Consider the following 11,820-nt stretch of genomic DNA (forward strand, 5'->3'; position numbering starts at 1 on the left):
AGCGATAGGATTTGTCTCAGGCAGAGGCGAGGGCGAGTCTGGGTGACTAGACCCGTGCATGCCCTCTGGCTCTGCAAAGCGCAATTTTACAGCACTTTGTACCTGTCGCATCCCAAGTAGTGCTCGTCGTGAATCGCATTATCGTCGCTAGCACGGACAGGACAGTATATTGTTGCGCAACTACACCCACATCCTGTCAGCCCCCGAAACAAACGCCGAGCCGGGCTTGTCATTGCGTCTTTGACACCACAACCACTATATAAGCTAGAGGCCCATGCCTTTACAAGCCTAGACGACCTCTGCCGCCTCGACAATTACTAGACCCGACCCTGCACTCGAAGCCTCTATTCCGAAAAAGACGATACACCAGGCCCTTCTCGCTCGTCAGCCAGCTAGGCCCCGCTGCATTCCTGTCTTGCGGTCCCTACCTCTACCTCTGCAGAGACTTTAATTGCTCGAAAGCGTGCAAGAGCCACTTCTAGTGGCAACCCGCATACACCTCTCGGTCATACAAAAATCAACCCAACACATATCCCATACACTTCTCTCGACTTCTTTGCCACAATGGACTTGACTTTCATTTCGATCCATGGTATGCTTGTCCAACACATAGAGTCCACTTCATCGTGCTGACTTTTTGACAGACCTGACCCCCGATGCCCGCGTACTTTATTCTTCCGACTCTATCGTCGACGTCTTAGGCTGGACTCCCGATGAAGTCGTCAATCGTTCCTGCTGGGAATTTTTCAGCGAAGATGAGCTGCCTTTCGCAAAAGCATTCCACAAGAAGGGTGTTCAGATGGACAAAGCCGCTGTTCTGTCGTACTGCAGAGTAAAGAATAAGGAAGGGCAATGGACTGGTGTCGAGTGTTGTTTCACAGTCGTCTACGATGTCATGATCGTATGCACGTCTATCTATCGAAGAGGCCTGCCGAGTCAGAGTAAGTCTCCATCGACCTTCTCACAGCAATCATTTGACTGACATCTCTCCTAGAGCGAGCCGAAGAAGCACCAATCATCCGACGGCTGTTTTCATCCTCGCCACGTGATCCCCGTTACCACATGTTATCACATATCTCGGACAAATTCAGACAACCTGCTCAAAAGGCGAAGCACGAGCCTCGAGCTGCTTTGTTTTTGAATCGCTTTACCAGGACTTTGACCATCATGTACGCGACCGCGGGCTTAGAAGAAGTTATTGGCATCCCAGCCGAATACATGAGAGGCCGCAGTTTCTATTACTGCATTGCCGAGAACTGCCTTCAGGACGCTATCAAATGTCTCGAGAACGCAAAAGCCAACGACTCTATAGCATACCTTCGATTCTGGTTCAGGGACCCTCGCATAGACGAAGAAGCCACTACACCAATGGATGAAGAAAGCGATGATGATATGGGAGCAGAGAGTAGCGTTGATCAAGAAGTTGGTGGGGGTGTCCACATAGATGGTGAGCGCTCAGGATCTGACAGTATGGATATCGACTCGTCACATCCCATTTCAAATTCTAGGACCACATCAGGAAACAGCAGTACGGACGTACAAGACACCCATTCGGCAATATTCGGTGATTCTAGAGCCGAGGAATCTTCAGCGTCTTCAATGACTTCTCCAGATGGAAGTGTCAGACCTCCTATTCAAAGAGAGCCGATCGAACTCGAAGCGGTCATCTCTTGCACATCTGATGGCCTTGTTGTATGCTTGAGGAGAGCACGCCCTATGCTCCCAACTCAGACACGCTCGAGATACGACAATGGTCTTTTCGCTGCTCCCTGGGCAACAGAACCGATTCTACCAACCATGGAAGCGCGCCCACAGCAAGCATTCGCGACAAACTTTGCTCCTTCTTTGGGTCCTTTCAGCGCCCAGACAGATCCTATCAGAGTCGGTGGACCTGCTCAGGACGACTTCATGAACTCGATCCGGGAACAGGCTGTCTTTGCATGGGCACTCACTGGAATCAACGGTGCACTCCACCAGTACGGTGTTAACAAAGCTTATGGAGAATCTCTACCACTCGAAGGTCTCGAGGTGTGGGAGTCCGACCCGTACGCTCAGTCTGAGATATTCAGAAGTGACTCTGGCTCAGGTCTTGATGGCATGACCAAGGGCCATAGCCCAGCACAGATGTTTGGTGATCCTGGCCTCGATGGTTACAGGAAAAGGTAGAGCATATGGATCTCCGCCCGCAACTTCTCTTCTTTGCTCTTTCCGGTTGTTGTATTGATTCATTCTTTTTTTTTTGTCTGCGATTAGCGGGAGTCCCGGGATGTGAAGGGGACAAAGCACATACGATGATGATCATTTATGATGGTGGGACCGGTCCCTGGCGATTGTTGTTTTTGTCTTCAACCCGACTATGATTATTTTAGAGGTTATGAAACCTGAGGAAAGCAATAGTGTTGACATTTTGGCATTGGCACCAATGGGTTGCCCCCGAAGTAAGAATCTTATGTTCAACGATCATGTTCTGTAAAAATGAAGTATCAAGCACGTACGGCCATAGTCAGCTGAAAACTGGGCATCCCGTCCGCTCTGCCATACATAAGCAGTTGAACGGCAGATTAGTACTACGGTGGGTGACCACGTGGGAATCCCTGCTGCTGTACGTTTTGCATATCTATATCTCTTCTTTTTGCAAAAGTACCATCGGTTGGTTGCCTTATGGTACTGCCATCTCCAAATTTAATGAGAGCCTAGCTCTACAAAACTCTGGCTCTCTCGTGGTTGGGCGCGCGTATTGAGTTTCCCAACTCCTGAACAACCGAAGATCAAGTATTCATTACAGCATGGGCGACGCTAGATGGTTACCGCTGTTTGTAGTCGCAGACGTGACGACAGAGGTAGGCTGAGCGGCCTCAAGATACTATTAACTACGGATACTAAGGCTCTTTGAGGTCGTCGACTCGGTACTTAAAAGCGCCGCTTCAGAAAGTGAAGAGGACGAAGATTTCGAAAACAGGTGGTGCTTACTGCAGCATCCCAACCAACGAACAATTTCAAAACCCAGCGTTCCTCCTGCCGACCCTTTCCAGAGCGGTTTCTTGAATTCCGACATCCAAAGGCTACAAGATTACATCTTAACGGGATGTGGAGAGAATGGTCTCGGCCACGACAACAATGTTTACATGGACTGGCTCGCCGATGATGCTTTTGGCGTAATTGATGCACGTACAGCCCAAGACAATACAATCTTGTTCTGTGTACGGGAAGATGTGGATGCTATTCAAGAGGCAGAAGTTCGCTTGGCTTGGAACAAAGGTTCGGCTTTCGACAAAACATACTTGAGAGGAGTTTTTTGCTGATGTGTTGAACTTACAGGTACGAGAAGCGACGAACTTCTAACGAGATATATTGAGGATTCTGGAGACATAGATGACCAGGACATTATGTTCTTGGTCGAGAACTTGGCAATCGACAAAGATGATTCAGAGGAGGCAAGTGTGGCCGATCTCAGACTCGACGAAGCAAAGCAGAAGATCGACGACTGGATAGAGCTTGAGCAGCGGGGAGGAAGGCCAAGGTGGTTCGAGATCAGAATGGTTGTGGAAAATGCGATGAAGAACAGTTATGGCATCTCCAACATTGGACCTGCCGCTGTGCTTACCGAGATGAAAGACGAGTTTGATGAAAACGGAGTAATGAGATATTGATGGTGGTAGCCCGGCACTGTTGCATGCATGAACTTTGTAAACATGAACTGCTTATCTCGAATTCAGTCCCCGCTGCTGTACGTTTTGTCCTTGAAGTATAGGTCGAGTATTCTGAATTATAGGTCTCGGCGTGCTCCTCCTCGGGCAGGAGGAAGCTCTTTCCTGCTTCTAGGAGTGTCAATAGTCGCAAGAAGACATCAATGCCATAAGCACCGGTATACCGCCATCAAACACCTTCTTCCCTTGCGCCCTACACGCCCTTCAAGCTCCTCCGTCGCAATCACGTATGCCTCAGAATCCAGCAAAGAGTTGAAGTGGGCCCAAACTCGCAGCTATATCGGAGTCTGGAGACCGTTCCCTAACAAAGTTGATGACGCTGCATTGTGATGCAGCCCCGCTATACCCCACCAACCACCGAGCCTCGGATCTTGACTACAAAAGCTGGAGCTATTTCCTATGATTGAGCGAGGAGTAAGAAGTTGTCTTTCGTGAGAGAAGCAAAAGAAGATATTATCAATCATGTCGCAAACAATGAAAGCAGTTGTTTTCAAGGGACCTCACAAGGTCGAGATTGAAGACCGTATGTGTTGACCCATTCTGAGAAATGTGTATACCATTGCTTACAGAAATTCAATAGGTCCTGTTCCTAAGATCCAAGAAGATGGAGATATCATTGTCAAGGTTGAGTACTCAGCACTCTGCGGCAGGTATGTGCTCCAACTCTCCATTCTCTATATCGACCTAACCATATCAAAGTGAACTACACGTCTTCCGTGGCCACCAACCATCAGACACTGGATTCATCATGGGCCACGAATTCACCGGCCGAGTCACCGAAGTCGGTAAAGCCGTGACTACATTTAAAGAAGGCGATCTCGTCGTCTCTCCCTTCACAACTTCCTGCGGAGAGTGTTTCTACTGCAAGCACGGCTTCTCATCTCGTTGTGAGAAGTGTTTGCTATTTGGATGTCCTAAACTTGATGGTGGTCAGGCTGAATACGTCCGTATTCCTACAGCTGAGGGTACAGTCATGAAAGCACCTGAAGGACTCGAGGAGAAAGCTCTGGTTCTCATGGCAGATATCTTCCCTACTGGCATGTTTGCAGCCAAAAACGCATTCAAGGAGTTGAGTAAGGAAGAGGCTCAGGAGAGCACAGTTGTGCTGCTTGGTCTTGGACCTGTGGGATTGTGTGCTTTGGTCAATGCTCTGGACTATAAGCCTAAGCATCTACTTGCTGTCGACAGCGTGGACAGCAGATTGCAACAAGCAAAGGGTCTCGGAGCCGAACCCTGGAACTTCCAAACCGACAGAGAAGGTTTGGAGAAGAGAGTCAAGGAACTCACCAATGGCAGGGGTGCAGATGTTGTCATTGAAGTCGTTGGTCTGTCACCTGCCCTCAAGCTCGGTTTCGATCTTCTCAGACCTTGGGGCGTCATCTCGAGTGTTGGTGTGCACAATGCCGAGGTAAGAATACAACTAAACAATTGTAAACGATCTGGAGTTGTCTAACAAGCACGCCCAGATTCCTTGGACAGGCAATCAAGCATACAACAAGAACTTGCGTATCCAGATGGGCCGCTGCCCTGTCCGTTCCACCTTTGCAGAAGCGCTCGAGAAACTCAAGCAGAAGCAACATCTGCTCGGCTTCATGTTCGAGAAGGTCATGCCGCTCTCTCAGGCTTTGGAAGGCTACGATCTGTTTGACAAGATGAAGGTGCAGAAGGTCGTTTTTCAGCCTGGTCAGTAGGCTTCAGAGGTTACTCAATTTGGTGAGATGTTACGTTTTGGTCATGAATATTTGATAGCTTGGGTAGTTGGTAGCCCATGTATAACAGATTTTGGTATGTTCGTTGCAGAAAGTCAATCATGGTACCGCTTGTTGATGACTGAGCTGAACAATAGCAAATACAAACATGGGAATTCCTATCATTTTGAGCAGCAAAAGAACCCCGATCAATCATATGATAGCGTATAGCAAAAGAAAAACAATACTCCGTACCAGCTCCTAGCCTTGACACCATACTCCTTGCGTTGTTCTCGTAAGCTCAATTCATAGCAAAACGCCTTGTCGACATTCATAAAGCGACGAAGCAACATGCTCAATTCACGCTGCAAAGCAATTCTGCTTCGAGAATGTATTTTCCCTCCTTGTACTTCTCAGCAGGTTCGTAGGCCTTGTCGTACTTCCAGCCGACCGTCTCTTTGCATTGCCTGCAGGTGATGTCTCGCACGACGTGTCTTCCAGTAGTCATGTTGCGCTCGCCAGCCTCGCCAGCAACAATGTTGACGACGCTGTTAAACAGGAAAGCCTTGCCATGCTGTCCCCGAAAGTTCTGCAAACGTAAGCTTGGTGGAGCCCAGAACGAATTGCAATGGCCTGGACGTACTCTGCTCACTATGTCATCATGGTCGGCCAGGTGAGTCTTGCAAGTCTTGCAACCATAGATTCGCTTGCAGTTGAGGTAAACGTTGTATGCCAAGCCCATATCGCTGTCAGCTGGGCGGCTGCGTGATTTGAACCGTATGTTGGGCGAACGACAAAGGCTACTAGGTGAGGGTTTATGTTCCAGGCAGGCCACCAGACGGGAGGCGCAATATGGGTTGTGTATAGAGTAAAGGATTTCAGGGCGGGAAGAGACGATGCAATACAAGGCCAAGCTCTTCAGGTAGAATCACAGGTTGCGGTCACTCGAGGTGTTTTTCACAGCAAAAAGTAGAGGGCTATGACGGTCGATGGGTAGACGGCTTGTGGCCAGACCCTGGACGGCGGGAGTCGGCGGTAGGCGGAGTTTAGGCGTGGCAATAGCAAGACGAGGTAGTAGTACCGGGCGAGGGTATAGCTGTGTTCGGAGGGTCGAGAATGGCGCTGGACAATATGCGAAGATGCGGTGTAAGAGACGACGTGAGCTGCAGCTCGGAAGGTTATCAAGAGAGGTCGTTTGAGACGCGGGGCAACAGGAGACGAGGCAGGAACGATTGGAGCAGTCGTGACCTGATCACGTGGAGCTCAATTCACGTCAGAGACACCGTGATGGACGCAGAAAGAGAGAGGAGGCTAAGAGCAAGCGGGTGCACCTTGACAGCAGATTCTAAGCGGGACCGTGTAATTCTCAAGTACAGCAGTAGCGAAAGAGTGTTGGATAGAAGAGTTGGTTGCCCTGCATCATTTCCAAGTGCTTATCGATTTGGGACTCGCGGAGACACTCCCGACGGCTTTTGGAGCGACCGAGCCCTGGCTGGCCGAAACACAGCCGTCCCTCTCCCGCCCGACGCTGATGACGCTGCCTCTTTGTTGCACATCAGTGTTGTCAACTTGTCGCAACTTCGACTTTCGAAACTCCTACAAACTCCTCCACACCTACGAGCCTTTGGACAAGACTTGCTTTGAACTCGAAGCCGCCTGTCTATCTGAGTCACATCCGGCACACCCAACGTGACCGCCTGCCGCACCAACATGGCATCCGAGACGATAAACTTTGGTCAAATATTCGCTGTCGCTGTCGTCGGCTTTCTTTTATACCGCTGGTTCTCTGGACCCAGTGTACCCTCATCACAATCTTCTGGTCGCAATGGAGGACGTCAAGTCAATCCCGAACACGTCGAAGCAGTAGCCCAAATGTACCCTCAGTTGGATCGACGAGCAATCATCTGGGACTTGCATCGGAACGGAGGCAGCGTACAAGCGACTGTTGAAAGATTGCTCGGTGGAAGAAGTCTGGAAACAGTATGTTCAAGCCGCTTGTTCACGATGAGCAGTTACTGACAGCAAACGTAGCCTCCACCATCTTTCCAGCCTCCGATACCACGTGCTGCAGCCCCACCTACTACCAGCAGGTCTATAACTGAGGTCAAAGTCAACCCCGACCTAATCACTCGCTACAATCTTGCATCTCGTCTCGACGCTGCAGAAGGCAAGCAGGAGGCTGAAACGACGGGCACCAAGGGATGGTCCCAGAACAAGACGGAAAGATCGGAAATTCTAAGACGAAGAAGGGAGGAAATGGTGCTCGCTGCGAGAAGAAAGATGCAGGAAAAAGATCAGACTCAGGCCGCATAGTGCATCTCTCGTAGTACTGCGGTCTGTCTTGTACATATGGCCAATCTTTTTTCGATAAAGCAGAAGTTGAAATGATCAAGTCGGGTTCTGCAACCAGTATTCGTGGTGGTAGTCGTGATTATTAGCAAGCAGTTTCATCTACAAGCATGAGTATGGCTCTTTGACTGCGACAGGTAGAGATTATGATATCTTTGTATGCTCGCGTGAATGAGGTCGAAGTTGATGTATGCAAGTAACATTGATCGACATGTCTACAGGCTGGTAGAGAGATGTCGGTCCGTCGGCAGAAGTTGCTCAGAGCGAGAGCGAGACCGACGCCGACTGCGACTGCGACGCCGACGCTGGTAGACCTTGACAGAGCTGCTCTAATTAACAATTCTCGAGTAGCAGTCATTTGATAACGGGTCAAAAGGCATATTCACACGGCAACGGAATGAATCGAACAGGTACGATAACTCCCTTGTTGGACTCTTGCGCCTAGTAGATAGCTGGTCATACCTGATGCAGCAGGCGCATGCTTGGCGAACAATGCGCGTCAGACTCAACAGTCCGAGTTACACACACAATTCAATAGCACGCATTATTCAAGACGCCAAAAAGGGCTGACCAGATCCTCTAGGAAACGGACAACAAGCACTGCGCCCGATGGCAGGCAACGTATTCCAGACCCAAGCAAGCGCAAATCGCAACACGCCGCTTGCCTCGCAAAGAGGAGGACAGACAGCGAAGCTGGGAGGAGGTTCAAGCTGGGCTTTTGGTATGCCCATGGCGGCAGGAGCTCCTGGCCTCAGTGCCTCTTCTCGTACACCACTTGCCGGTTTCGCTCAAGCAATCGGCGCATCTGCCTCACAAGCTCCCCTCGATCTCTCGTACGTCTCTCCGCTTTCCATCACATCTATCATATTCCAACCATCCATCACCCGCACTCATTGTTACCTTGCATCTCCATGTTCGCAGAAAGAGTTGGTCCATCCAGAAGGAGAGGGAGACGTAGATATATGAGTCTCGACCTGGAGAATGATGCTGGCTATAATGCTCGCATGCTGGGCATATCAACCACTCGTCGCACTACTTCGGGCCTTTCTGTTGTTGGTCAGAACATCTTAGCTGACTATGAACCTAACAGCGAGTTTCCATCGCTTGGCCCACAACCTCAGCAAGCCAATGTATCCCAGGCTTGGAACAGTACCGCTTTACGCACACCCCAGCAAGCTCCTGCTCAACGCGCCACCTCAGCCCAACAGCAGCCAGTCCAGAATTCTCAGCAGCAGCAACAGCAGCGCTCTGTCTCTGCCCAAACCCACGAGTCACAACAGCACGAGCCTTCAAACCTCGACACTCAGTACGATGGTCAATCACCTACTTCTGGCCGCGCCGGCAGCGAACAACCACAAGACGAATTCCCACCTCTTAGCAACCAGGCTCAGTTGAATGGTCGTGTCAACGGTTACTCTCACGACGACGGCGCATTCGGCTCGGAAGCAACACGGCCCAGACCTGCCAACCCACCGGGCATCGACCACCAACTAGGCTTGGTGCAGCAACAGCCACCCATTGGTCAGACTAGCACACAACAACAACCCTCACAACATTCTTCCAACTTTGCCCCTCAGATGGTTGACGCTCCCATCGCCAATCAAGCTGCCCCACAACAATTGAAACCCTACGAAGACATGACTGAGGCTGAAAAGTGGGGTTTACCTGGTTTGCTGGCCAAAATCCGCAGTAACGATGCATCTTCTGCCTTCACCATGGGTGTCGACATCAACTCATTAGGTCTTGATTTGGACAGCCCGGAATCGCTATTCGCTACTTTCTCTACCCCCTTCGCCGACAATCGATCACGTCCTGTCATCCCGGAGTACACGTTACCTGCTGGCTACACCGTCACCAACGTTCCCGCGCTGGGTTCGCGCATGAACGCCTTCTCTGATGAGACACTCTTCTTTATCTTCTATCAGAACCCTAGAGATGTTGTGCAGGAGCTTGCTGCTGGTGAGCTATACAGCCGCGATTGGCGTTGGCACAAGGAACTGCAGCAGTGGATGATGAAGGACAGTCAGATGGCTGCTCCCATACGCGTTAGTGAGCGTAGTGAGCGTGGAGTCTACATTTTCTTTGATGCCAACAACTGGAGACGTGAGCGCAGGGAGTTTGTACTCAATTACGATCATCTGGATCAGAGACACGGCGCCGCCCAGCCCCAGGCTACACTTTAGGGAAGTGTTATGCAGGCTGCTTCGACTTCCAATGTTCAATCAATCGACTCGGCTGCGCGCCGCGCCTTCAACACCCCGGATCGCCCTCATAGTGATACCCAAGCCTTAACTCATCTCAGATCCACCACGCACCCTGTATCTCATTCGCCTGCCATTCCTGCCAGTGATGCTCAGTCTAGTCCTTCATCTTTTGGACCTGACCACTACGCTTCTTTACGGTCGACCCCTGTGCGTTCAGATAACCCTCCTACGTCTCGTCCTCCACCCGGGTTGAGCATGCCCGCAAATCCACCTCATGGCTTGTATAACCTCAAGGATCTATTCCCTAGATTCAAGTTTCCAGTTCGCGCACCAGCTCAGCAGCACCTTCCTGGCCACAAGCCTTACGTCTTTGGTCATCTCGCCTTTGATTACGTTGGAGGAGAGCTGCAGAGGAAGAAGGACTCTTCTCAAGGCAGTAACGGCCAAAACCCAGGATGAATCCAAGCTGCCTCTCTTACACATTCAATTGAGCGGGTTTCTTCTTTGAAACGCATAGCTTCTGCGACTCTTTGTGCAACAGATAACAAATACAGATCGGTTTCGGTGTTAGACTAGTACACGTAGGGTCAAGTCACTTGCACTGATAGACAGATAGTCGCTTCGCAAAAGCATGAAGAGCTTGGAAAGAGAGTTGAGCGAATTGCTAGAGGCGCAAGCCCTTAGTACCTTAAATTTTATCGCTAATCAAAAATCACCTGCGTTGGCCCCATCATACTTTAGCGAAGTCTTTCAACTCAGAGTAAGGCTAATATCAGTCGCACAAGAAGTACAGCTGAGACGAAATCCGAAGCTTTGCAGATCAATCATCGTGAACATTAACTATATTGCTGTCATTATCATTATTAAGATGTCTGGGTAATCAAAAAGAAAAAGCAAGTCCGATCCAAGCATGACACACTTTTACTCCTTCTTGAAAGCACTCTCCTTGACAATCCAATCGCCCAAAGTCTGCAAACCAGGGTGTTCCTTCTTGAGAGCCGCAATATCGACATTATAACCATCAGTCTCGAACCATCTGAACATAGTTCCCAACTCCTTGCTTGCCCAAAGCAAGCCAGCGCCCATAAAAGAGAAAGTCTTTGGTGCTCCATGGCCAATTGCGTCCTTCCACACTTTGTCGGCTTCCTTGAGAGTGAGCTCGTCTCCTGCGAGACTGATTGCGCGGTTGTGGTAGCGAGAAGGGTTGCGGAAGGCTTCAGCTGCGAAGTGGCCGATGTCTTTGACACTGATCAATTGCAGTTTACGGTTTGACGAGAGTGCTGATGACCACATTGCTCCAAACATCTTGCCCATCATTCCGGGAACCCAGTTGTCCATGAAGCCAACGGGGCGGAGGATGGTATACGACATCTTTGTGCCCTTTGTTTTATCGACCAAGTGACGTTCGATGTTATGCTTAGAGATGAAATGTGGGACATTCGTTGGGTTCTCAAGGCTCTTATCACCGCCACGGTCTAAAGAGGTGTACACGAAGTGATTGACACCACGTTTCAGTGCTTCATCTACCAGGGCTTTGCCTTGTTGCTCTTCAGTCTCGACGCTTTGGCCTTGACCCATAAAGGTCTGTACACTGAAGACTCCATGGATGGGTTTGTGGATTGCTTCGGCGGCGTCAAAGACTCCGGGTACGTCTTTGAGATCGCCGGTTACGAGCTTGATTGCTGGAGATTTCTTTTGCAAAGCGACTGCTGAGGCTGAGGATGGGTTGCGGGTTACGGCTAGGATGGTGAATTCGGAGCTGTGGGATGGAGAGCTGATGAGGGCGTCGATTGTGGCACCGCCTTGCTTGCCGGTTGCGCCTGTGATGAGGAGGGCTTTGGACATGGTTGTTTGATGGATGATTCTTGGTTT

General features: G+C 50.1%; 7 protein-coding genes across 7 annotated transcripts; 5 read left to right on the plus strand and 2 right to left on the minus strand.

Annotated features, from left to right (window-relative positions):
• Positions 1-564: 564 nt before the first annotated feature.
• M437DRAFT_47848 (uncharacterized protein) lies at positions 565-2,166 on the plus strand (the record flags this gene model as incomplete). The annotated part of the gene is made up of 3 exons (XM_041021540.1): positions 565-592; positions 645-941; positions 995-2,166. 3 exons carry the CDS (start codon positions 565-567, stop codon positions 2,164-2,166), a joined length of 1,497 nt encoding a protein of 498 aa, XP_040880091.1.
• A 620-nt stretch (positions 2,167-2,786) lies between these two features.
• M437DRAFT_47574 (uncharacterized protein) lies at positions 2,787-3,650 on the plus strand (the record flags this gene model as incomplete). The annotated part of the gene is made up of 3 exons (XM_041021477.1): positions 2,787-2,840; positions 2,895-3,258; positions 3,319-3,650. 3 exons carry the CDS (start codon positions 2,787-2,789, stop codon positions 3,648-3,650), a joined length of 750 nt encoding a protein of 249 aa, XP_040880092.1.
• Positions 3,651-4,169: 519 nt separating this feature from the next.
• On the plus strand, positions 4,170-5,398 carry M437DRAFT_84115 (GroES-like protein; the record flags this gene model as incomplete). Its single annotated transcript, XM_041028047.1, has 4 exons — positions 4,170-4,230; positions 4,288-4,357; positions 4,407-5,115; positions 5,174-5,398. 4 exons carry the CDS (start codon positions 4,170-4,172, stop codon positions 5,396-5,398), a joined length of 1,065 nt encoding a protein of 354 aa, XP_040880093.1.
• A 352-nt stretch (positions 5,399-5,750) lies between these two features.
• On the minus strand, positions 5,751-6,137 carry M437DRAFT_47629 (yippee-like protein; the record flags this gene model as incomplete). Its single annotated transcript, XM_041021488.1, has 2 exons — positions 5,751-5,984; positions 6,039-6,137. The coding sequence occupies 2 exons, from the start codon at positions 6,135-6,137 to the stop codon at positions 5,751-5,753; spliced, it is 333 nt and encodes a 110-aa protein (XP_040880094.1).
• A 968-nt stretch (positions 6,138-7,105) lies between these two features.
• M437DRAFT_48156 (AMFR protein-like protein) lies at positions 7,106-7,708 on the plus strand (the record flags this gene model as incomplete). Its single annotated transcript, XM_041021603.1, has 2 exons — positions 7,106-7,375; positions 7,427-7,708. 2 exons carry the CDS (start codon positions 7,106-7,108, stop codon positions 7,706-7,708), a joined length of 552 nt encoding a protein of 183 aa, XP_040880095.1.
• A 1,673-nt stretch (positions 7,709-9,381) lies between these two features.
• On the plus strand, positions 9,382-9,927 carry M437DRAFT_47435 (uncharacterized protein; the record flags this gene model as incomplete). Its single annotated transcript, XM_041021451.1, has 1 exon — positions 9,382-9,927. One exon carries the CDS (start codon positions 9,382-9,384, stop codon positions 9,925-9,927), a length of 546 nt encoding a protein of 181 aa, XP_040880096.1.
• Positions 9,928-10,869: 942 nt separating this feature from the next.
• Positions 10,870-11,793, minus strand: M437DRAFT_48166 (NAD(P)-binding protein; the record flags this gene model as incomplete). Its single annotated transcript, XM_041021605.1, has 1 exon — positions 10,870-11,793. One exon carries the CDS (start codon positions 11,791-11,793, stop codon positions 10,870-10,872), a length of 924 nt encoding a protein of 307 aa, XP_040880097.1.
• Between the last annotated feature and the right edge of the window lie 27 nt (positions 11,794-11,820).

This window comes from Aureobasidium melanogenum (assembly GCF_000721775.1).
Source record: "Aureobasidium melanogenum CBS 110374 unplaced genomic scaffold scaffold_9, whole genome shotgun sequence".
NCBI lineage: Eukaryota > Fungi > Ascomycota > Dothideomycetes > Dothideales > Saccotheciaceae > Aureobasidium > Aureobasidium melanogenum.